Raw genomic sequence first — 26,921 nt, forward strand, 5'->3', positions numbered from 1 at the left:
TTAACCCAACGCCTTTAGGGATCCCCGACCCAACACTCCCAGGGATCCCCAAACGAACACTTCGATCGATCCCCGACCCAACACTCCTAGGGACCCCTGCCCCAATGCTTCTAGGAATCCCCAACCGAACGCTCCCAGGGATCCCCGACCCAACGCTTCCAGGGATCACTAGGGGGAACTGGGGACAGGGATCTCCCAAAATACTACAAACATTTTACTTTCTCTCAGTTTGAATTGAGCTGTGATAGCACCAATAAAATATTAGCACAGAGTCCAGACTGTGTTGTAACTTTACAGAATCAAGTGAAGCTGTAATTCTGGCGTTGCCAAGTTACTGATCGGACGTTACCTCTTAAGTTTTTAGTACTTAAACCATTTTTTTGCTACCGTTTAGTGATTTAGCGATAGTCATTCCGACAGCCTGTCTTTCCTTCGTCCATCCACTTCTAAGTTAGTTCAGGAAAGGAGTTGAAAGGGAAAAGAAAATGAGTAAACGAGCCGTTGTCGTGGTAACCGATGATTAAAAAAACATGTCCCTCAAGGAAAGATTGGAAGACATTTGCATAGTTTTCTGTCCACATGTCAGATTATCATTAAACTGTTGAACAAATCTGGATTTATGTGAATCATTCAAGAGTTCTCAAGCTGATGGAAAACGAGAGGGATCCCCAACCCAAGGCTTCCAGGAACCTCCGAACCAACACTTCTAGGGATCCCTGAACCAACAATTCGATCGATCCCTAACTAGGGCTGTTCGATTAATCGATTTTAAATCGTAATCGCGATTATGTAATTAGAACGATGTTAAAATGTGAAACTCGTAAAATTGATTTTTCACTTCTTTTTATTTTTCTTTTTTATTTATTTATTTATTTTTTTTACCTTGTCTGCACACATATTAATGATTGATACCATATTAATGATTGATGGAAATACCTCTCAATACCTGCAACAAGTGCCCCATGGGAGAGGCTCTTTAGTGTAGGAGGGGGCGTTGTAACCATGGTGATATACTAACATGCCACCGCTAGACCGGCTCGTGTTCCTCACAAAAAACTTGCAAATGTGAATATCAAATGTAATGACTGACATTCCACACCTCTACCTCCTTCATGGGTTGATTATTATTTAGCATGCAAAGACCCAGTTTAGTTTAATTAGAAAATGTCTTGTTTTATTTAATTGGAAATATAACTTACTGTATGTTTGCAAGTGCTGATTTGCTGATTTTTTTTTTCAGAGATAAAACTTTATATTTTATTATATTTTTTAAAACTTTTTTTCAATTTATTCACTTTGCACTTTATTCATTCATTTTTGGTTTAATAAGAGCAAAGTTTGCACTTAAAGCCCAATGGGGCAAATGTTCAATAAAAAAACAGCATATTTGAAATCCTTTCTTTGCCTTTTGTCAATTCACAAAATAATCGTAATCGTAATCGAAAATCGGATTTTGAGAAAAAAAAATCGAGATTTTATTTTTGGGCAAAATCGAACAGCCCTATCCCTGAACCAACATTCCTAGGGACCCCTGCCCCAACTCTTCATGGGATTTCTGACCCAACGCTTCCAGGGATCCCCAAACCGACATTTTCCAGGGTCCTCGACCGAACACTTCCAGTGACCCTGAACCGATTCCTCCAGGGATCCCCGAACCAACACTTTGACCTATCCCTAACCCAACACTTCCAGGGATCCCCGACCCAACGCTTCCAGGGATCACTGGGGGGAACTGGGGACAGGGATCTCCCAAAATACTACAAGCATTTTAATTTCTCTCCCTTTGAATCTGTAGCTGTGATAGCACCAATAAAATATTAGCTCACAGAGTCCCGACTGTGCTGTAACTTTACAGAATCAAGTGAACCTCTCAAGTTGTTCGCACTTAAACCATTTTTTTGCTACCATTTACTGATTTAGCTATTGCGGTTCTGACAGCCCGTCTTTCCGGTCCAGTTGGATCTTTTTACAACCTCCGTCCACCTCTGAGGACGAGTTAGTTCAGGAAAGGAGGTGAAAGGGACGAGAAAATGAGTCAGTCAGGTGTTGTGTAACCAAGCCGTTGTCGTTGTTACCGACGATTAAAAAAACATGTCCCTCAAGGAAAGATTGGAAGACATTGTTTTCCATCTACATCTCTTTTTTTCCTTTAACCCAAAAATAAGTTATGACCCCATACGTCCAACCTTAAGACATGTTTGCAGGACGAGTGAGACACAACGATAACTGACCTGAGCAGCCGATCTCAGGATGGAGTTTGTGAGAGGCGTAACCATGGTAACCCAGGAAACTGAGGAAGGGCTTGTTGCAGAACAGAAACTGGTATCCAGATGTTGTCATTCAGCAACACGATGGCTCCCCAGATACTTAGTTTGGTACTTAAATCTTAAAAAGACCAAACCAAAACAAGGCTTGGTCTTAAAGTACAACTGAAGCACCGAACGACGGGAGGATTTTAGTTTTCGGTTGTTTTCGGCTTTCGCTGTGACAAAGTTAGGCAATTAACCCTGAAATCTAAGTAGTTTGGCTGGAAAATTGAGTCGTATTTCCTATTTAGGTGGAGAAGTCGTGGTGGTTTATTCGCGGACGGCTCTGATCTGTACGAAGGTCAGAAGGGGTTGGGATTGACCCTCATACTCTTCCTTTAAGGGAAATCTCAAGGAACGGCTTAAAACGCCTCAAATCTGTGATCATTAATTGTTTATTGTATTAACTATTGCCGTGTTGTGCGATTTTTAATTGTTGTTGATATTGTGTGTCATGCACGGTCAACATTAGGCTCCACGGCAGCGTATCTTGTCATGAAATTTTGTGAGCACTTTCATGATTTCTCCTTTTGCCTATTTTGGTGACTTGTGACCTTTTCCTTTAACAATTTAAATCTATTGGGCAGATTAACCAACGTTTAGATGAAACATGCTTTATTTGTTTAAGTAGAAACAACCACAGTCAAAAATATCTTGCTTGATCTAAAGCAGGGATATTCAATTGGCGGCCCGCGGGCCACATGCGGCCCGCCAGGACCTTTTACGTGGCCCCTGGTCATATTTCAAAAAAGGGGGTGTTTGTTGAATTTTTTTTTTTTTTTTTTTTTTAATAATATTTTTATAACTGGCTACTATGGACTAAAAAGGTTGTGCTCAATGCTTAATATAATATTCAAATAAGGAAATCTTGGAGGAAAGTGGTGCTTTGTCATTATGGCGTGTATTATTAAAAGTAGGTCAATATCAATTTCATTAAGTTTGCTCAATGCATGGTTTCAAAATGAACTTGCATTTAAAATAATATTTCTTTATCTGAATATTATATTTAACATTCACAATTACTAAATCTGGAGACAATTAATACATAATTCATATGTAAACTAGATATATTCAAATGTATAATACAAATGTATTATATTTACATAAGTCTTCGTCTTTGAGTGCAAAATATATTTTGAAAACCCCCACATTTTCAAATTGTCCTCTCCATACAGTCCTTTTGCAGATGTGGCCCCCGGCCGAATCTAGTTGAATACCCCTGATCTAAAGCAACTTTTTCGCAAATTAAGGCAACTTTTTGCATGAGATTTTTATATAGATCAAGAAAGACTAGTCTTTGTATAAACTACTAAATTTTTAGTATGTATAAAATTCATTTCCAATTAGGGTCAACTTAATTTTGGTAAATAAAGTAAACTTAACACAATTAAGTTGACTGTACTTGCAAAATGTATTATTTACATACAAAAAATTAATTAGTGTATACAAAGACTAGTCTTTCTTGATCTACATAATAATCTGGTGCAAAAAGTTGACTAATTTTTTTAGTAAGTAGATCAAGCACAATAATTGTATCAGTGTGTAAAGTTACTGCTTCTTGCAGGGGCTTTTTGCCACAATTGGGTATATTTACATTTTAAAATGTTTGTCAATGTACAATGTCCCTCCACACAAAATAAGGTGAAATGAATGAATGAATGAATGAATGAATGAATGAATGAATGAATGAATGAATCACCAGCACGGCCAAATTAGCTGTTAGAGCTTCTGTAACTGCAGAGAAACATCCATCATCAGACGGTAAACTGTAACTGATACGAGGGATTGTGTGCATGTGGAGGCTGTTGTTAATTATTTATTGGTTTTAATGGGCTATTTGTTTTATTTTATGTTGTGAGTAAATGTTTTATATACTATAGTATTCATCTATTTATTCTTTAGCACTGACGGATGGCACCTTTAATTTGGTTGTTACATAACAAACGAGCGTCTCCTCCTCCTGCAGCTTCTCACAGAGGAAGTGGAGGTTTCACCCCGTCGTTAAGCCTTAATTACTCTTGGTGCTAATTAGGACTGAACACCAGGCTTTTCCTGGGGGGTTGGGGGGGGGCAGAGCGTCTGCCTGATTCCTGAACCTCCTCCAGATGTTTTAACGTGACCTTCTTTCCTCCAGAAGTTTTAACGTGACCTCCTCTCCTCCCCCAGGTAGTCAGGGGGCAAACCCTAAGATTGACAACTCTGCTCACGCTTCTGGGTAAAGTTTGACAACCTTTTTTTTTTGTTAGAAGGAACCCTTAGGAGGAATAATAGGGCTGTTGTCATCTTGGATTGTTTTGCTGGTGACCACTGGAGGCGCTGTAACATTCAAATACTCAATTCATGCATATGGTCACAATAATGGTCCAAATGTACAGTTTATATGCAAAATCTTCAATGTTCAAGATTTTATATTTAGGGAAATGGATAAAACATCAATTGAAAAACTTTTTTTTAATTGTATTGTGCTATATTTTGCTATATTTTGTCCAATATTGGTTAAAAAATATGACTTTTTTATAGGCGTTTTTAACACACATAATAACCATCTTTTTTTTTTTGCATTCTAACTAGTGATGGGATGTTATGCTAATTTAAGCAGCTAGGTAGCTAGGCAAGCTAGCAAGGCAAGTTGTGTCAAAAACGTCTATAAAAAAGTGATATTTTGTATCCAATATTGGCTAAAATATTACAATATGATTCATAAAGGCTTTTTTACTCTTGTTTTATCTATTTCCTTAGATATACAATGTTTTAATCTTGACAATTATGCATACAAATTGTACAGGTTGACCAAAACTGACCATATGCCTGAATTGAGAACTAGAATATTCTAGCGCCTCTAGTGGTCACCAGCAAAACAATTCAAGATGACAACAGCCCTAAAATTCCTTCTATAGATTTTTTCTAACAAAAAAAATAGGTTGTCAAACTTTACCCAGACATGTGAGCAAAAGTCTTAACGGAGGCTCTTTTCTAAAGTTGCCCCTTGACTAAGGATCAGATGTTTTAACGTGACCTCCTCTCCTCCAGATGTTTTAACGTGACCTCCTCTCCTCCAGATATCTTAACGTGACCTCCTCTCCCCCCCCAGGATCACCACCACGGCCGCCTGCATGATGGATCTGCGGCGATACCCGCTGGACGAGCAGAACTGCACCCTGGAGATCGAGAGCTGTGAGTGTTTGGTGTTTGATCATCACGGTTTCCACGGCGACGCCGTCGGTGTGGAAACCTCCCCAGGTCATCTCACCTGAGACGCCGTCTGAGTCGCAGACACAGACACAGTCTCCCCGAGCTGATGTCTCTCAAACTGATGTTGATCACGAGATCAATGCACTCAGATGTTAGAAAGTTACCAATAATCGTCTTACGGTACTTATTAATAAAGAAGATGACTTATCAAAATGAATCAATCTAAACGGGGCACCACCTGACTCATCAGGAAATAATAACTAATCAGCTAAATCAGTCTCAAAGTAGCTGTTACGTACCAGCCTGTTGCCGGGGGTTACAGAGTGTAGGAAGGAGTCCGAGCTCAGACCTTTAAACCAGCAGCTGTTACAAAAACAATTTATAAAATTAACACGAACAAGTTCTCTCATTCAAATGAATCAGAATTTATTTACACAAGTATTAAAAGATAATGAAACAACACTTGAGATCAATTCTGATGCTAAACTACACATAAAACAACTAACTAAATATTAAACACAAACTTTGGTGAATGAGTCTCGCGTGATTTAAAATGGCGGACGAGATTTCGTCTCATCCAGTGAAAACAAACGTGGGGCTTTATGACCAAGATAAGAGTGTGTGTGTGTGCGTGTGCGGGGGGTGGGGGGTGGGGGGTGATAGTAGGAAATGATGAGAGGAATAAAGTAAGACCTGAGACACTAGAATAACTTTCACCACCAGAAAACCAAGCTCTTCTGATGTTTCCACACAGAGACCAATGTGAAACTAACTTCACACGTGCACTCGTCGTTCGACTGGGAAATAAGGAAGTTTGTTTCTGTTGAGGAAGAACAAAGTCATCAAGATCCAGCAACGTGGAGGCAGCAGTAGACAAACAATAAACTAAACAAACACACTTAAGCTAATAAACCCGCTCTGCAGGTGACCCTGTTGAAGCCTCTCTCTCTCTCTCCTGCTCTCTCATCTCCGGGTGGATGAGTGGTGCATTATGGGTGGATGAGTGGTGCATTATGGGTACAGCAGCTGGGCCTCCTTCAGCTCCAGGTCGGTCCAAAGGTGTTCACGTCGGGGCAGCAAGGGTTCCTGGTTCGGCTCATCTGGGGTTCAGATCGTTGGCGGTTCACCAACCAGACGCTTCTTCAGGCCCGATCATGGAGAAGGCCCATAGCTAGTAGCTCTTCATGCTAAAATAGGAGCTGTGGATTCTTCTTGCCAAAAAATGCTACCTGGTTTTCTAGCTTTACAGAGCTACAATTTTACTGTTTTACTCCCTAAACCACTTCCTTGTCTCTTGCCAGTCCGTCATTGTAAATAAGAATGTTCTTAATGACCTGCTGGTTAATTAAAGGCCAATGACTGAATGAATATCAAATAAAGCCATAGAATTGGGTTTCTTTCTCTTTATTGTATAATGTTCACAAAGTGTAATGTAATTCCTGTCATGGGTCGCGTATTTTGAAGGATCAAATACTCAACATCCCATATTATCCATTTTACATCGTGCAAGAAAGTATGCAAACTTTGAAAATCGACTGAGCGCATGTGCAGACCCACAGAGTAGCATTTCTCGGCGGGTAGCAAGGATTGGCAGAACACCGGGCTGAGGGAGAAAGCGAGGGGAGAGCCTTCTCTTTACAGCCGGGCCTGGGCTGCAATAAATCGGCAGCGGCTCCTCCTGCAGTTTGGGGTTCATGCCCAATGAGAGGGCTATTCCTGATCACAGAAGGGCCGTAAATGCAAAGCCTGCTGCGGCTTTGAGTCAGTTTGGATGTTCCTTTGTTTCAGACCATGCGGTCGACGTTAAGAAATCAAGGCCTCATTGATGCAGTAAAGTTTCAGGGGTTCACTTAGTTCAGCTTGAATAAAAAGTTAACCTCTGGATGTTGTAGCTGAATGTGCAGGAAACCGTGTCAATCAAACCTGGAACCGGTCATTACCGGTTTTGACCCAGGCCGACGCCTGCCCCCCCCCCACCTCCACCTCGGTGTGATTACTAATTAACTCTGCGACCTATCATCACAGCAGGTTGTTAAACTCCATCAAGCTTCTCAAAGTCTTCAGCGCTCCTCGTCCATGAATCCCAGCGACTAAACCCCCCGACGCCGCTCTGCCGGTCAGATCCACTTCCTGTGGGGTCGCCAGGGTCACGCTGCGCTTCCAGACGGCTAATGCAAACTGACGTTTCCTGTTGGGTCGGAGGGCTGCAGCTAAATAACGGCAGCTGCGGTGAATAGTTAAATACTCGCATTTTACCGTTTATGAGGATTTCTAGAAGGGTCCGATGCCGTCGGCCGGTGAGGAGACGATGGTCCAGGTAGGGCTGGGCGATATGGACCAAAAGTCATATCTCGATATTTTCTAGCTAAATGGCGAAACTCGATATATATCGATATTTTTTCTGTGACATAATTGGGGTTTCCCCCAAAGCATTATAGCATAGCATCTCTGTTAGCATCTCTGTTAGCAGCTCTGTTAGCATCTCTGTTAGCTTCATTTTTTCTGAGGCAAACCCTTAAAAAAACAGTCAGTTTTAATACAAAGCCTCGTGCCAAATGTCACACAGGTTCCTTTATTAACAGAGGTCTGCACAATATCAACATGTATAAAACAAATGAAATAAAAATAAACTCCCTGCATATATAGAATAAAAATGCTTCTTGAATAAAATAAAACAAATATCCCTTTCCTGCATAACAATTAAATTAAAATACACTGTGTAATTAATACAATGTAGACAGTAACAGGCAGACTTTTCCACTGAGGTTGACAGTTGTGCAAATAACAAAACATTTGTGCAAATCTCAAATAAAACATTCACGTCAATTTGTCCCAAAATAAGCTATATCAAAATCGTAAAAAAAAATGTTTTTAATAATTGATATAAACGATATTGTCTCGTACCATATCGCGTTTGAAAATATATTGATATATATTAAAATCTCGATATATCGTCCAGCCCTATTCAGAACTAATAATCACGGCAGCATTTTTATTAAAGAGATGGTTGTAGGTTACGATGTTTTCATGAACATGTTCATGTTTGTTTGAAAAAGCATGATTTTTGTACGCCGTAGGAGCGTTAGCATTAGCGTTCCCTGGTTGAGCTAGGGCTTGAACACAGGTTTTCCTCCGGTGGTGCTGAGGTTGTATCTGACTCTTATTGGATCAGAGAACCATCAGCAGCCGCACCGACACCTGCAGTAATGTGCTTCTGATTGAGTCAACGAGACTTTAGACTTCAGCTAAAACGCCATGAAGGAATCTGCCGACGCTCCAGACTCCACTGGGGACTTTAACGGGGGGAAGTGAAGCTAACGAGATTACAGACTCGTTAAATCAGAGAGAGGAGCAGAGAGGCCGAGCTTCGTTTACAGCTCTGAGCTCTGCACATCTGCAGCTCTGCACGTCTGCAGCGCCGCCTGCAGGCGCAGTAATCTCTGCTGCAGAGACTCACCACCGTCTGATTTAAATATGAGATCAAAAAAATATATACATGCATATATATATATATATATATATATATATATATATATATATATATATATATATATGTATATATATACATATATATTTATTTTCTTAATATATACATATATGTATATGTTTATATATATATGTATGTATATATATATATATATATACATATATATATGCATATATGTATATATATATGCATATATATATATATATATATATATACATATATATACATATATGTATATATATGCATATATATACATACATATATAAATATAAATATATAAATATATATATGTATATGTATACATATATATAATATATGTATATATGTATATATTAAGAAAATAAATATATATGATATATTAAAATATATATTATATATATTATATATTAAAAATGCATATATGCCTTAGGTTTTTACCAACTTGTTATTAACCATTAATAAATATGCAGACAAAAAGAAGTAAAAAACATGAGAATTATTCACCACGAGATCCAAGCTTTTAAAAACGCTGCAGTTTAATCTCTCAGGAGATTAATCTGTGGGAAAAGTATCGATAAAAGCACAATAAACACGTTTATTAACGGTTTAATTCTGCGTTCCGTCCGTTTAAAGCCTGATATTTTTCTTCCCACAGACATTAAGCGGGTGAGAAAGTGGTGAGATCTTAACGAAGCTCCTCCGCTCAGATAAGACGTTAATTCCCAGAAATCCTGCCGTCGCTGCAGATCAGAGAGGCTGCTGACCCAATTAAACGCCTCTAATTACTGAGAGGTTCTGGGCCGGTTCTGGGCCCGGTTCTGGTTCTGGGGGGGTATCGGTGCTCCGGTTCAGCCCGTGGGAACCTGGACCTCGTCCAGGTTCTGAGCAGGAGCTGGAAGAGCCAGTTCTGATGATTCACAGCCCTATTTATCATCTACGCAGACACTGAATCGCCTCTAAATTTAGTAACAAATCTGCAGCTTTTGCAGGACGGAGTCGACGCAGACGCAGAGACACAGAACCAGAACAAACGGATGTTGTTGAGAGATTTTCTGGGATCAGAAAAGTGCATTGAAAAGGAGAACTTCTACATATCTAAGGATGGAACCGGACCAGTGTTCTGTCCATTTCTGCTACCCTATCAAAACATGCTACCTAATGGTTTTCTACCTTTGTAGAGCTACAATTTAACGGTGTTTTACTCCGTAAACCACTTCCTTTTCCCCCAAGTGGTCCTTGTCGCTTGTCGCTACTAGGAATGGGTGATATTTTACCGTTCACGATAAACCGTAAAAAAAATTCATCACGGTAAGAATTTGTATCTCACGGTAAAAATGATAAATTCCCGTTGATGATATTTTTGTGTAAAACTGATTTATAGTTCTGTGTTAAATCCACGCACAATGAAGGAAGGAAGGAAGGAAGGAAGGAAGGAAGGAAGGAAGGAAGGAAGGAAGGAAGGAAGGAAGGAAGGAAGGAAGGAAGGAAGGAAGGAAGGAAGGAAGGAAGGAAAGAAAGGGGAGAAGGAAGGGAGAAAACAGGGAAAGGAGGAAGGAAGGGAGAAAAGAGGAAGGGAAGAAGGAAGGAGAGAGCAGGAAGAAAGAAGGGAAAAAAAGAAAAAGAAAGAAAGAAAGAAAGAAAGAAAGAAAGAAAGAAAGAAAGAAAGAAAGAAAGAAAGAAAGAAAGAAAGAAAGAAAGAAAGAAAGAAAGAAAGAAAGAAAGAAAGAAACATAAATTCCCGTTGATGAGGTTTTTGTGTAACAAACATGGCGGATCTGAGAGTGAGATAGATTTATAGTTACAAAGGTGGAGTTGAATTGGTATTTTTTTTATCGTCATTTTTATCGTTATCAGGATAAATGCCAGAAATGATCGTGATACATTTTTTAGTCCATACCGCCCATCCCTAGTCGCTACTCAACGTCCCATATTATCAATTTTAAATCAATATTTCAGGGGTAGCATAATTTGATAGTCCAGTAACATCCTATCAAAAAATGCTCCCGTCACTTAAAGACAACTAATCAACGATGAATGTCAGCGTGGACTGAAGGGATGCAAGAAATGATGGGCGTGGAAATCAAACTTTAAAAATCAATTGTGCGCTGAACTACAAAGTAGCAGTTCTGGACGGGTAGCGTGGATGGACAGAACACCGGGTCTTCAGCTCCGGTATCGGAGGTCTGGGGGATTCTCCAGATCCATCAGCTTCTTACCAGTGTTGTACCACAAAGGGAGTGCTGGTTCAGTTATTAGAGCGTTATTGATAATTGTCTTTCAATAGTTATTAATAATTAATGAAGAAGATGAGACTCTGTAACGTTGGAGGTGTTTCTCACTCAGTCAGGCAATACACAAAACACATTTGATGTATGCTTATGTTTCAGAGAAGATGGGGTATCAATCTACCAAAAACAAAAATGATAATTTAAAGAATGTTAAATAAAAAAAAATTAAAATAAAAAAACAAAAAAAACAATTTAAATGTAAAAAAAATAATGAAAAGCCTCACACGGGGCACCAATTATGTTGTTCCACCAAGGGGGTGCTGGTTCAGTTATTAGAGAGTTATTAATAATTGTCTTACAGTAGTTATTTATAATTAATAAAAAAGATTACTTCAATCTAAACGGGCACCACCTGAATCTTCCGGAAATAATAACTAACAGCAGAATCAGTCTCAAAGCAGCTGTTATTCCCTACTTCTAGTCTGTTGCCAGGGGGGGCGCTATAGAGTAACAGTTAAGGAGGTCCGAGCTCAGACCTTTACAACCAGCAGCTGTGACAAATATGTACAAAATAAACACAAACAACTTCTCTCGTTCAAATTAATCAGAATTTATTTACACAAAAGTGTTAAAATCTGAATTAGAAAGAGGTTTATTGCCAAGTAGTTTAACATACACAAGGAATTTGTTTTGGTGATTGGTGCAATACAAAAGAAGATAATGAAACAACACTTGGGGATAAATTCTGATGCTAAACTACACATAAACAACAACTAACTGAACATTAAACACAATCTTCAGATCATACAGTATGTGTGTGTGCGTAGACCCATTATTGGGTCGGTTTGAGCTAGCAAACCACTCCGGTGAAGGTTGAAGGTCTTGGTCTGATGAAGCCAACAGAATCACATCATCCGCAAAAGCAGACACCTGAGATTCTGACGTCACCAAACCAGACCTCCTCCTCCTTGGATTAAACAAAGGTTCTTCAAATTTCAAAATCTTCATCAGTCAGTTTGGACTGATGAAGATTTATGCATGAAGTCCAGCTGGTTCAAGCCCGTCTGGACCCCCCGGGACCCGGATGATTGACAGCTCACCCCAGGGAACCAGAGATGAGCTAGAGGCCGATGAGCTGGATACAGTCTGGCTGGTTTCCTCTGGTGGCTCTGGCCAGCTTTGTAAACGCCCCAAACCCTCCCACACCGACCAAAACCGGTCCCAGCTGTTTCAATAAGCCACATTATCCTTAAAACAGGAACAACAATGCTCTGATTGGTCTTTATTCACAGTCCAAAAGTCAAACTAAGTAGCCAAAGTGACATCTAGCTATTGGCTGCAGCCAGCTGTCAATCAAAACACCACCTCCCTAATTATGGATTTGTATAAATTTGGATGTGAAATGTAACTACGTGAAAACACTTCTTTTTCTTTTTTTTTAACACATTTGATTGTTTTAAACCATAGACAATACAAGATACAAAAACAAACCCCGCCCCGCCAACCCGTCAGGCAGCATACGCAAGTTACAGATTTATACAGACAAATAAAAAAGAAGAGAAAAAAATATATAATGTATTAAAAAAAAACTCCTTTAAGCTGCTTGAAAGTGCACACTGCAAAACTGGATCAAAACTCTTCTACCTAGTATCACGTTTTTGGTGCCGGGGACAAGCTATTTCTAAAAGTTTGGACACCTTTCCTGGATTATAATAATCAATTTTATTTATATAACGCTTTTTAAAGATCTCAAAGAAGCTTAAATATATACCTAAATTGATAAATAATTAATTAATTATATACCTGCAGATCTGAAGAATCTGCTAATGATGGACAGTTTTCTGAATGGAAAATATTTATATTTATTTATGTTTAATCTTTATTTATTTATTCTTTATAACTATTATTATTGTTATTTCGTTAGTCATGTATCATTATGTCATTACTATTCTACTGATCATTATGAAAACATATTTTTGAACCGGTCTGTAAATATGTTTATTCTGCTGCAGTTTGATAGTTGAGAGTCCAGGTTAATGGGCTCATGTTGGACCCTGGTGGCCACTCAGGGAACTGCAGGTGTTCTGACCAGTTCTCACCTGTTCTGGGATGTCTGTTCCTCTCATTCTGGGTTCCTTGTCTCCTCTCCTCTAGACGGCTACACCACGGACGACATCGAGTTCTACTGGCAGGGAGGGAGTGAGTCGTCGGTCACCGGGGTGGAAAACATCGAGCTGCCGCAGTTCTCCATCATCGACTACCAGACGCTGTCCAAGAAGGCCGTGTTCGCCACAGGTATCAACCCCACGCCGTTACCTAGGGATATCCACAGGTATCAACCCCACGCCGTCACCTAGGGATATCCACACATAGATCTGTAGAGTTTAACTTTTACTACGTTGTTTATTACTTTGTGATTGTTTTATTCATTAACGTGAAGGGTCAGGACAGGAAGAACCTCCGAGGTGATGGATGTTTGTTACAGCTCAGATGTGCATGTTGAGCCCACAGGGTTGTCATCACTTTAAATTAGTGGGTTTTTTTTTGTTTTTTATTCTTTATTTCATTCATGATAAAATAAAACAACAAACAATTTAATATAAACACAAACGTTCCTAAATTGTGAATGAAAGGGAGCAGAAAGAAGAAGAATCTTATTTAATCTGCCCCTTTTCCCCAGGAAATCAATTTCAATTTTCTGGGGTACATTAAAAAATTAAAAAACAACAACTTAGTAAACAGAAAACTAAAATAAAATATCTGCGGCCGACACAGACAGACACTTTCCTTCTTAGTTCCCAAGTTACAATTCAGTTAAAACCATTCAACAACAACAAACTATGTTTTTATCAGCCTGTTTCAGTTTTAGTTTCAGTCTAGTCTTTGGGTCCAGCTATCATTTTAGTTTTTATTAGTTTTAGTCACGTTCATTCTCCTTTTAGTCTTGTCAAGTTTCAGTCGACTAAAAGTCTGAGCATTTTAGTCTCATTTTAGTCAGAATTGTTCATTTTAGTCTAGTTTTAGTCAAAGATTGTATTTATCCAAACCCATTTTACAATTCAAACAAGGTTATCTTATTATTAACTTATTGTTACCTTATAGACTCAAGAATACATTCATTGCAGATACAGAAGACTCTAATTTGAGTTTACAACATATTTATTTTTCCACATTTCTCCCCATTTTTTTCTCTTTCCAACAACACATTGGGTTTTCTTTCCACGTCTATGTAGGAAAGTGGATCCAAAGATGGATCTTCTTCTTCTATATATGTACATATATATATATATATATATATATATATATATATATATATATATATATATATATATATATATATATATATCTATATAACATATATATGTATATGTATATTAAGGATCTTTGTTATAACATTTCATCCCGTTTTGGTCAACGGAAATGAAGACACATTTTAGCTTTTTTAGTTTTTACTTTGTAATCTACATTAGTCTGGTTTTTATTCCTCTACGATATTGCATTATATATTTAATTATCGTTATCGTCACATGACCAGCATTTTCTTTGCGTCTCGTTTTCCTCAGGTGATGAAGGTTCTTTGACGAAGATATTTAGTCATAATTTTCGTTGAAGAAAGCAACTTTACTTTAAATGTAAATACAGCACATGGAGGAAGCAGCTTTCCAGATCAATACCTTTATACGTATATACTTTATAGGTATAGATAAATGTAGACAGTAGCATCTCTGCAGGACACATGCACACCTTGATGGGTTTTACTGGTTTACCTGCACAGCACTAATCATGACTGAACTAGATAAAGGAAACAGATAATGTTTCTGTGAAGGTAAAAGCTTGGTTTATAGCGCCCTCTGGTGGTGATACCAGGTAACATTAGCAGCCTTTAGCAGCCTGTCCATGGTCTGGTGTCCCGTCACTGATGCAGTTCTTCCTCCCGACAGGTTCTTATCCCCGTCTGTCTCTGATACAGTTCTCTGTCTCTGATACAGTTCTCTGGTTCTTACAGGTTCTTATCCCCGTCTGTCTCTGATACAGTTCTCTTCCTCCCACCAGGTTCTTATCCCCGTCTGTCTCTGATACAGTTCTCTTCCTCCCACCAGGTTCTTATCCTCGTCTGTCTCTGAGCTTTAAACTGAAGAGGAACATCGGCTACTTCATCCTGCAGACCTACATGCCGTCCACCCTGATCACCATCCTGTCCTGGGTCTCCTTCTGGATCAACTACGACGCCTCGGCCGCCCGAGTCGCCCTGGGTCAGTCACTCTCTACGTCTTTACTGATTCATAGATTTACTTCAGGACGGTTTCCCAATAAACAGTAGTGATCTGCGGATCAATACTGAAATACAAAATTAATTACCGTATTTTCTGGACTATAAGCTGCTACTTTTTCCATAGGTTTTTAACCGTGCAGCTTATACAAAGGTGCAGCTTTTCTGTGGATTTTTCTTCCACCGCTCGGCGCTCTAACCGGAATTAGAATCAAAATTAAGACAAAAATAATGCAAAGAAGAATACGCAACTTCTTCTTTATTTTTTTCTCGAAATTTCGACTTTTTTTCTCAACATTTTGACTTTTTTCTCAAAATTTTGACTTTTTTCTCAGAATTTCGACTTTTTTCTCGAAATTTCGACTTTTTTTTCAACATTTTGACTTTTTTTCTCAACATTTTGACTTTTTTTCTCAACATTTTGACTTTTTTCTCGACATTTCGACTTTTTTTCTCAACATTTTGACTTTTTTCTCAAAAAATTTCGACTTTATTTCTCGAAATTTTTGACTTTTTTTCTCGAAATTTTTGACTTTTTTTTCTCGACATTTCGACTTTTTTTCTCGACATTTCGACTTTTTTTCTCGACATTTCAACTTTTTTTCTCGACATTTCGACTTTTTTTCTCGACATTTCAACTTTTTTTCTCGACATTTCGATAAATGCTCGGGGCGCTCTAACCGGAATTAGAATCAAAACTAAGACAAAATAAATGCAAAGAAGAATACGCTACTTCTTCTTTAGCAGATAGAAGTAGAAGCAGATTTCAAACAGATAAATAGATAAATAAATAGCGGTTATTTTCTCTTGGTTTTGTCCCGTTTTAATCAGTAAAGTTGCTGCCGTGTTAAAAGACACTGTTAGGAAAGGATCTATTTAGGTACAAACATGTACATCCTTTACAGTTCAGAATCCTTCTGTACATGTAGTAAATATCTAATCTAACAGAAATATCTGCGGCTAAATATCTTTTTTTTTAAATAGAGCGGATGCATCTTATATGCAGGTGGGGCTTATAGTCCAGAAAATACGGTATAAAAACATATTAAACGTGAAAAAAAAATGTTTGTACTCACCAAAACGGCTGTTCCACAGGAGGAACTGTGAGGAGCGTTGGTCCCACCATTTCCTGGATTTCTTGAAAAGTTGGGTTGTGAATTGATAACAATTGATTAGATTTAAAGGGGACTAGGCCTGTGTTGAAAAAAATCGATTTTCTAATTCTAAATCGATTCTCATATTAATTCCTAAAAATCGATTTGTATGTCTAAAGATCGATTTTTTTTATTATTTAAAAAAAAAAAATTATATATATATATATATATATATATATATATATATATATATATATATATATATATATATATATATATATATATATATATATATATATATATATATATATTTTTTTTTTTTTTTTTTTTTTTTTTTTTTTTCATCATTACATTTTTGCCTGGTGAACTTCCCTAATCCCAGTAGTCCCAGTAGTTTTGAAAACTCTTTTTCTTTAGAGAAAATGCTGGACATTTCAGCTTAAATTTCTAAATGTTATATTAGTTCAATGAAGTTCATATTATCTATATTTACTAGAGCTTGTTTGGTTTCTCTGTTATCGGACACGGTTTGTCATGAAATACCTGAAAAATGCCGGTGCTTCATGTCCAGCTGTGTCTGGAGACAGAATAAATCAGACAAGCTAAAATAATTAGTTTACTGCTTGAGCTGTTGCAATTTCTTTCTTTTTTTGCACTTTAAATGGATATTGAAATGCCTATTTGAGTTATTTATTTCTTAGTTATTTCACAATAATTATTGTGAAATTATTATTTCAATAGTTATTTTACAGTCATATAATCCAGGAAACACTAACCCAAATCAATATTGAATCGGATCGGATCGAATCAAATGGTGATAATCGATTCTGAATCTTAAGAATCGGAATCGAATCTCGACATTTCGACTTTTTTCTCGACATTTTGACTTTTTTCTTGAAATTTCAACTTTTTTCTCGACATTTCGACTTTTTTTCTCAACATTTTGCCTTTTTTCTCGAAATTTTGACTTTTTTTGACATTTCGACTTTTTACTCAACATTTTGACTTTTTTCTCGAAATTGTACTTCAACATTAATTTCGACATTTTGACTTTTTTCTCGACATTTCCACTTTTTTTCTCAACATTTCCACTTTTTTCTCGACATTTGGACTTTTTTCTTGACATTTCGATTTTTTTCTTGAAATTTTCGACTTTTTTCCTCCACATTTCCAGCAGAATCTTATTGGCTCGTAGATCCACATCACACTGGACGATCATCCGGGCGGCTGTACAGACACTGCAGAATCTGGTTGTTTCCTCCTTCTCTGAGTTGGCAGGCTGAGGGGAGACCACTTTATATATGTTAAAGCAAGAAAAAAACACTTTATATATGTTAAAGCAAGAAAAAACCTGCTTTTCATAATAGGTCTCCTTTAACTGGAATATAACTGGATTATGTTCCTGTTTGCAGGTGTAACTCTGTTGTTGATGTCTGCAGGTGTAACTGTGTTATTCCTGTCTGCAGGTATCTGACGGTGCTCACGTTTGCAGTAATAACTCTTGTTGATGTCTGCAGGCATCACCACGGTGCTGATGTTTGCAGGTGTAACTCTGTTGTTGATGTTTGCAGGTGTAACTCATTTATTCCTGTTTGCAGGTATCACCACGGTGCTGATGTTTGCAGTAATAACTCTGTTCTTCATATTTGCAGGCATCACCACGGTGCTGATGTTTGCAGTAATAACTCTTGTTGATGTTTGCAGGCATCACCACGGTGCTGACCATGACCACCATCAACACCCACCTGAGGGAAACTCTCCCCAAGATCCCGTACGTGAAGGCCATCGACATCTTCCTGATGGGCTGCTTCGTGTTCGTGTTCCTGGCGCTGCTGGAGTACGCCTTCGTCAACTACATCTTCTTCGGCCGCGGCCCCCACCTGCAGAAGAAAGCGGCGGAGAAGGCCAAGTCCAACAACGAGAACAAGAACCGCATGGAGAGCAACAGGGTTCAGGTGGGGGGCCGGGACAAACGAGGACGCTTTAGTCCTCAATGACGAGAAAAACAAACCGTATTGTGGGGCTTGAGGCACAAAATGTTTTCTAGGGGGCGCTGTTGAGCCGTTAGGCTATAGAACTTAGGAAATCCGCTTTAAAGAAAAACAAGCTTCATAAAAAGGTATTTACAAAGTCCTAGTCCTTTAAATTATGCTACATACAAAAATTATAGGAATAAATACAACCACCTTATTAGAAATAAATAAATTATCTATGGAAAATATTGAAAGAATTACTCAACAAGAAAAAAAATCCTCTATTCCAGCCCAGTCTACATTTCAGGATGGCACATACGATAACAGAGCATACACAAATTGCTAATAAATTCAATGATTTCTTTATAAATGTGGGTCCACGTCTTGCAAAACATGTTGAAAATGTTAATTGGTCTCCTTCTAACTATAAATGAAGTTTATCCCTCTTTAAATAATTTTGAACCAATACAATAAAGCAATGGTCAATTCTCGCCAAATACAGTAAATTCCAATTGTCCCTGAACGCACCAGCAGAAATAATCGTCAGTTTCAGAATTCCGACGGTCCTTAAGTATCTCCTCATCCTCTGCCTGCTCCGCCTGCTCCGCCTGCTCCGCGAAGGCTGCGGTTCTGTTAAACTGGCCAATGCAGGCAGATTTTGCGTCTGAAATCGGGACGTCCCTCCTCTCGGCTGCGCGTGGCCGCGGCGCTGCGCGTGGCCGCGGCGCTGCGCGCTCCCAACCAGATCGCGGATGAAAGCGCGATGATAATAAATAAGATAAAATAATTACAAAGCTGCTGTGAAATATGGTGTAATAGATGTACTGTAATTATTTTCTGCATAAAAATTGAAGTTAAAAAGACAGGTTTGTCTCAAAATCGGTGTGGTTTTATTTACTTGGCCTCTCTGATGGATAGAGAGGAGAAAAAAAGCAAGCGTGCATGTCCTAAAGGCCTTGACACACCAACCCGACTTCCCCCGCTCTCGAACTAGCATGTACGTTCTGCGCATGCGTGAGAGGTAATTCCCCTCCATACCAGCAGGCAGCGCTAGTCTGTATTCAGGGGCTCAAGGAGGGGGACAGCGCTTTTTTTTTCAAAGCTTTATTGAGAAAACACAAGTGCAGACAAACAAAACTCTGACCAGAACAGATCTGATCAAAACAGACAAACAAAACTCTGTGTAGAATTACTGCTGGCTGAAATAAATCATTTAGGAAGATGAATGTTGGTTTAATAGATGAAATCTAACAGTTGTAGCTACGCCTGTTAAGTAATTTGCTCCGAAAATTTCGGGATTTTCAGAGCAGAGCCTACGGCGTACGGCGCGCGTCGCCGCGTAACCTACGCCGTAGGCTCTGCGTTGGTGTAACGCGGAACCATAAATCAGCCTTTACTCTGGCGCGGTTTGAAAAAGACAAGCGAGTGATTATGTACATTCACTGAGTGAATATTATGAAAGTAAATATTTATGCAAAAATATTTATTTACGCAAATGACGACGAAAAGCATTCTGGGAAATTCTGGGAACAGCCAATCACAGAGTGAGTTGTTTGACCGACGGCCGACGCCGATTCAACATGTCGAATCGGCTGAAAAGCTCCCGACCGGCGCCCGACTTGTGGCGACGTGCGGGACACACCGGGGAAACTAGCCCGACAGACGCACCGACGCTCATCGACGGCCCGACGGCCGATTTTCGGCTTGGTGTGTCAGCCCCTTTACAGACATGCGCCGACAGGCCGAAAAGCATCTGTGACAATAACTATTCCACTTGAATATTCCACCATATTTCACCTTTATTTATCCAGATAAAAACCCATTGAGGTCAAGACCTCATAGATGTCTTCAGACTAAGTCTAGAATTAGGCACATAACACAAAATACTTACATTAGGTGAATCTTGTCTGAAAACACTGGAGATCTGTTTCTCCACTACGAGTGCATGTGCAAGTGACGTCACCACGGTGCGCGCGCAGCAATGTTCCCCCGCTCCCCCTCCCCCTCGGCCTCTGCTCCCGCCGCGGGAATTAGCCGGCACAAAGAGCCAGCTGTTAAATCCAATGGATTTAACATAAAAATTCATTAAAAATCACGTGTCGGACGTACATTTATGAAATCAACAGGATATTTTCACATCACAGGAAACAATATCTTTACGAAGTTTGAAGTTAATTGGACATGGCATGACAAAGTTATGATTTATTTGAATACGAGTTCATATTTTGAAAAACGTGAGTGACAAACTTTTCCAAATGTGATATGTTCCTGTTGAAAGGTATCTGAATCTGAAATTCAATTGTCCTAAGACAAAACCAGTGATTTTTAATGATTATTTTACCAGAAATCCAGAGTGACGTAGAATTGCAATTTCATTCAAGTTATGACAACGATACGCGACGCAGTCAACAAAGGCCCTTATGACATGTGTATGTATGTGTATGTATGTGTTAATTTAATTGTGATTGGATGGACGAAACAGTAATTACAGCACATAATTTGATGAAAAAAGTATACCTGACCAAAAGGTGGCGCTATGGAGTTCATCCAAGATTGTCATATCCACTTGTTCAGAATGTAAGCCAGATTAAATGCACAGATTTTGGGTCGAATTGGACAAAGTATGAGCAAGTTAAAACAACTTTTATGTTCATGGCGAGACGCTGAAATTTGACTACCTCTAACGGCGACGCCCTTTGATAAAAAGTTACAGTTTTCACTGTCAGTCATCGTCAATGTCTTACCTATTATGTGACCAGCTTTGAGATCAATACACTGATTTTGCTTGGAGCACAGATGCATACTAGAAAACATGACAATTCCTGGTGCCAACAGGTGGTGCCATGGGCGTCAGTTTGATTTCAGAAGTGCTGGGGACATTTACCATAAACCTGAGTAAGGTTTGAAAAGTGCTGGGTACGAGCTAGGCCCATTACTTCCGAATTGAGGTTTCATGATAAATAATAGGCATTGCATTAGATGATGCGTATTGACGCGATATTGTCCCCATATTAAAAGCCATCTGCGCGGTCTTCAGTGGCGGAGCGTGGGTTTCAGCACAGAGGGGGCGGAGCATTCTCAATGGGCCCTTATGATAATTATTTTACTATTCAACAACTTAAAGATAACGGACACCTCATCATACCCAGCAAACAACACAAATGCTCACGTTTACTGAGCCAAGCAAGCCTAGGTGCCTCAGAAAGCCACAAACCAGTTCACACACACACACACACACACACACACACACACACACACACACACACACACACACACACACACACACACACACACACACACACACACACACACACACACACGCGCCACGCAGCCTGACAGCCGTCACTCTGACATAAAAATTCATTAAAAATCACGTGTTGGACGTACATTTATGAAATCAACAGGATATTTTCACATCACAGTAAACAATATCTTTACGAAGTTTGAAGTTAATTGGACATGGCATGACAAAGTTATGATTTATTTGAATACAAGTTCATATTTTGAAAAAAGTGAGTGACAAACTTTTCCAAATGTTATATGTTCCAGTGTATGATTTTTAAGTCCTGTCCTGTCATCGCTGTCCTTGGTGCTGGTGTGACAGTGACTCACAGAGTCTGAGCCAAACCATCTTTAATATAACTTAAAACATAAAATGTAAACTACAATTACACAATCTATTCAGATAGAATATAGACACAATTGTCTATAATGCCATTAATGAGATCTATAAATAGAAAATAGACACGGCGGTCTAATGACAAAAAAACGCATAGCCTATTAAAAATGTATCAACCGCACACAATATGCATTCAAATAGAAAATAAACTCGGCGGTCTATTACAGTTGACAACAACACAAGCTACATTAAGGTGGTCAAGGCGATAACAACATTCTGATCATTATTTATGTGCTCACCGAGTGCTGTCTCTGCGCTTGTTGCCGCTGCACCAATTCACAGACTCCGAACTCCAGAACATCATCCTCGGATCCAACCATATATTCCAAGTAACGTGGAAAACAATGTAACGGTTCAGAACTATGTACATGCTGTGTGGTCTTCTTAAAGTTTTACCCTCCTCTCCTTCATGGCGGCGAACTTGCCAACCACTTTCTCCTTATCGATGTTAAAGTCCCGCTCAACACTCAGCAAAGTGAGGTTTGACAGTCTGGCCTCATCCATGCACGAACGTAAACAGGTTTTTATGAGCTTCAGGCGGCTGAAACTTCTTTCTTTCTGCACTACAGCTAACACTAGCCTCCTCATCAGCCACCGGCGCCGTTGCAAAATATGAGGTGAGCGGCAGACAGGAAGCAACTAGCCTCTCCTTTCTCTCTTTTACCTTTCTTTTTAACGATCCAGACTGGTGCTTTTTTTCTCCATTTTTCCTCTTTCAAAGTTCCCTCCAAAATGCCGTAGTCGCACATACAACAAGACGAGTTAGTTCAAATATAAAAAACGAAACAAGTTAAGTTCCAGCCAATCAGGTTGGCTCACAGCCCTGATGCGTTCAGGACAGTTGTAAAGTAAGAATTAGCCTACACTGGCCGCACAATGCACATTTTATCGTTATTATAACCTACAAATTTTACGATTATATATGAACGTATCACACAAAATGGGGCCCTCTCATTGGTGGGGACAAATCTGCTCGTCAGACAAAGTGGTAGGGACGCGTCCCCACCGTCCCCGGCGGAAATGACGCGCCTGGGTGGTGCTACAACCGATCCTGAATATTCCACCATAGATGTCTTCAGGCTCAGTCTAGAATCGTGCACATACGTTTTCAACCACATCAATTAATTTATTGCTGAATTACAGCCAATTGGTGTTTCACGGCGAACCTTAAAAATGACCTCAAACTTCACCGGATCACTACGGTCACGCCCTCTGGTAAAAACTTAAAAGCTTTGCGATTTAGCGTCGGCCATGTGTCTAGATTGTACAAACCAAGTTGTGAGCCAATCCGATAAAATCTCTAGGAGGAGTTTGTTAAAGTACGAGGCCTGGAAATGAGCAGAATTCATGAAAAATGACATTTTCTGTTCAAAATGCCGGACTTCCTGTGTAACTTAGAGCATGGGTCCAAGAGACTTTTTTGTAGGGCTTTGTCTGATATAATAGACACATAAAAGTCATTGCTGTAAGTCAAACCATATTATGGGGCTCGTCGAAAAACATAAAATAGGTGGCGCTATAGAGCCCATTCTTGTCGACCCATGCCTGTCGCCCATAAAATACGTAATTTTTCGCAACTCCTGAAGCGTGTGCAAAATTTGGTGAGTTTTCGAGCATGTTAAGGCCTCCAAAAAGGCAATTCATTTCTTGGAAGAATAATAATAAGAAGAAGAATAATAAACACCACAGATACAATAGGGTCCATTCCAGTTTGGGTTCATTGCTCGTCTGTGTCAGTTTTTCTGGAGAAAACAAAACATTTTCTATTTAAAAAAAGTTCAGTTTACTCCAGATGCTGTTTTTAAATCTCCACTTAACTGAGTCAACCCAACAATTATAGATCAGAGTCATAAAACTGCAGAAACGTGTGTTGTTTGGGATTAGCTTTAACGCTATCTGTTCCCTCGCTAGGTCGATGCCCACGGCAACATCCTGCTGACCAACCTGCCCACGGAGATGGGCGGGCCGGACATGATGGGCCTGCACGACCCGCGGGCCACCATGTTCTCCTACGACAGCGCCAGCATCCAGTACCGCAAGCCCATGACGAGCCGGGACCTGTACGGCCGGCCGGCGCTGGACCGGCCGCCGAGCCACAAGAAGAGCCGCCTGCGCCGCCGGGCGTCGCAGCTCAAGGTGAAGATCCCCGACCTGACGGACGTCAACGCCATCGACAAGTGGTCCCGGGTCGTCTTCCCCATCGCCTTCACCTTCTTCAACCTGGTGTACTGGCTGTACTACGTGCACTAGGCCGCTACGGCGGCTAGCGTAGCGCCGCAGCGCCGCCGCCGCTAAGAAAAGCTCCTCGGTCCCCGAACGGCAGGAACGACGAGAGGAGGGATCTTTGTACAAATCCTCTTTTAGAACGAAGCGCCGGTCTTTACAATGTAAATACGATTTAATATACGATAACGTAAATAAATATATATATAAAGACAGAGATATATAATTTAACTAAAAAAAAAGAATCTATCATTTTTGCTGTAAACACAGACTAGACGAACGATAGTCGCCGACACGGCGGCTCCAACCCGGAGGACGATGTTTCTGTCTTTATCTTCTCCTTCGCTGTTTCACTCTTCGCATGTGGATAGAACACTTTATTATTAGAGCGGGAACGACACGGGTCCCGCTAGCCCGTCCTGCAGCAGCCGGAACTAAAACAAGACTAATGTGAAGCTGCTGGAGGCGGCGGGGGGTTTGGGGGGGGTGGTAACTCACCTGGGGGGGGGTGGTAACTCACCTGGGGGGGGGGGCAGGTAACCCACCTGAGGACCCGAGTCGCCCATTTGTAGAGTTTATTCTGCCTCTGTTCGGACTTTTGTGGTAAATGCAACCCGTCCTCATCCCGGCCGGTTATACGGAAGAGTATTAGGGCCAAACAGGAGAAAAATCAAAATATTTTAGAGGAAGATTTTTTTTTTTATGATGCACTTCGGGAAAAGTCGAAATGTCTAGATTAAAGTCAAAATTTCGAGAAAAAAATCGAAATTTCGAGAAAAAAGTCGAAATGTTGAGAAAAAAATCAGAATGTCGAGAAAAAAGAGGAAATTTCGAGAAAAAAGTCGTGATGTCGAGAATAAAGTCGAAATGTCGGGAAAAAAATCTAAATGTTGAGATTAATGTTGAAGCACAATTTCGAGAAAAAAGTCGAAATGTCGAGAAAAAAGTCGAAATGTCGAGAAAAAAGTCGAAATTTCGAGAAAAAAGTCGAAATTTCGAGAAAAAAGTCGAAATGTTGAAAAAAAAATCGGAATGTCGAGAAAAAAAATCGGAATGTCGAGAAAAAAGTCGAAATTTCGAGAAAAAAGTCGAAATGTTGAGAAAAAAATCAGAATGTCGAGAAAAAATTCGGAATGTCGAGAAAAAAGTCGAAATTTCGAGAAAAAAGACGAAATTTCGAGAAAGAAGTTGTGATGTCGAGAATAAAGTCGAAATGTCGGGAAAAAATCTAAATGTCTGGAAAAAAATCTAAATGTTGAGATTAATGTTGAAATGCAATTTTCGAGAAAAACATAAGCACATATTCAGATTCAGATTCAGAAAACTTTATTCATCCCCGAGGGGCAATTGCAGGAAAACTGAGCAACAAGACGTTGAAAATCTCAAATAGAACAAGAATAAAGTAGAATAAAAATGAACAGGGCATGTCTCCTTATGTACAAAAAAAATATATTGGAATGCGGGATGGAGAATGTGGGAGCGGTCTTTGATGATTTTATCTGCCTGGCTGAGGGCCTGCTGGTTGTAAACCACAGACAGAGTTCTGACCGGCAGGCCCATGATTTTTGAGCACAGTGCTGCTGTGCTCTGCAGTCTGTATGTATTACATATGTAACTGCATATGTGTGATATGTGTTTCAAATCAATATCGTAAAGCCAATTCAACTTTTTTCTCAACATTTCGACTTTTTTCTCGACATTTCAACTTTTTTCTCGTCATTTCGACTTTTTTCTCAAAAAAATGAGTGCAAAATGAAAAAAAAATCTTCCTCCTCTACAATATTAATTTTGTTTTTCTCCTGCCTGGCCCTGATACTCTTCCGTACGGTTAAGATGTTACATTTGTCATATTTTTTTTTATTTTTTATTTTTCAAACTTGCTAAAATGACGAAGTTGGGAGAAAGAAGGAAACAAGACGGTTTGAAAACTAACTACACTATAAGCACAGGTGAGACGGTTACAGGTGAGACAGTTACAGGTGAGACAGTTACAGGTGAGACAGTTACAGGTGAGACGGTTACAGGTGAGACAGTAACAGGTGAGACGGTTACAGGTGAGACAGTTACAGGTGAGACAGTTACAGGTGAGACAGTTACAGGTGAGACGGTTACAGGTGAGACTAAGACAGTTACAGGTGAGACGGTTACAGGTGAGACGGTTAGAGGTGAGACGGTTAGAGGTGAGACAGTTACAGGTGAGACAGTTAGAGGTGAGACGGTTAGAGGTGAGACAGTTACAGGTGAGACGGTTACAGGTGAGACAGTTACAGGTGAGACAGTTACAGGTGAGACGGTTAGAGGTGAGACAGTTACAGGTGAGACGGTTACAGGTGAGACAGTTACAGGTGAGACAGTTACAGGTGAGACAGTTACAGGTGAGACAGTTACAGGTGAGACAGTTACAGGTGAGACAGTAACAGGTGAGACCGTTACAGGTGAGACAGTTACAGGTGAGACGGTTAGAGGTGAGACAGTTACAGGTGAGACGGT

At 39.6% G+C, this 26,921-nt stretch overlaps 1 protein-coding gene across 2 annotated transcripts in view; it reads left to right on the top strand.

Moving 5' to 3' along the window:
* Window positions 1-24,871, top strand: part of gabrb1 (gamma-aminobutyric acid type A receptor subunit beta1) — an 81,737-nt gene extending 56,866 nt beyond the window's left edge. Inside the window, exons 5-10 of one of the 2 annotated variants that reach the window (XM_061744081.1) lie at window positions 5,398-5,480; window positions 13,347-13,487; window positions 15,293-15,445; window positions 18,261-18,511; window positions 22,778-22,825; window positions 24,120-24,871. In XM_061744081.1, the coding sequence (XP_061600065.1) occupies window positions 5,398-5,480; window positions 13,347-13,487; window positions 15,293-15,445; window positions 18,261-18,511; window positions 22,778-22,825; window positions 24,120-24,458 (1,015 nt within the window). In that variant the 3' untranslated portion in view covers window positions 24,459-24,871. The remainder of the gene's footprint in view (window positions 1-5,397; window positions 5,481-13,346; window positions 13,488-15,292; window positions 15,446-18,260; window positions 18,512-22,777; window positions 22,826-24,119) is intronic. The other variant, XM_061744082.1, reaches the window with a different exon arrangement.
* The last annotated feature ends 2,050 nt before the right edge of the window (window positions 24,872-26,921 follow it).

Source organism: Cololabis saira, chromosome 16, assembly GCF_033807715.1.
Source record: "Cololabis saira isolate AMF1-May2022 chromosome 16, fColSai1.1, whole genome shotgun sequence".
Classification (NCBI taxonomy): Eukaryota; Metazoa; Chordata; class Actinopteri; order Beloniformes; family Belonidae; genus Cololabis; species Cololabis saira.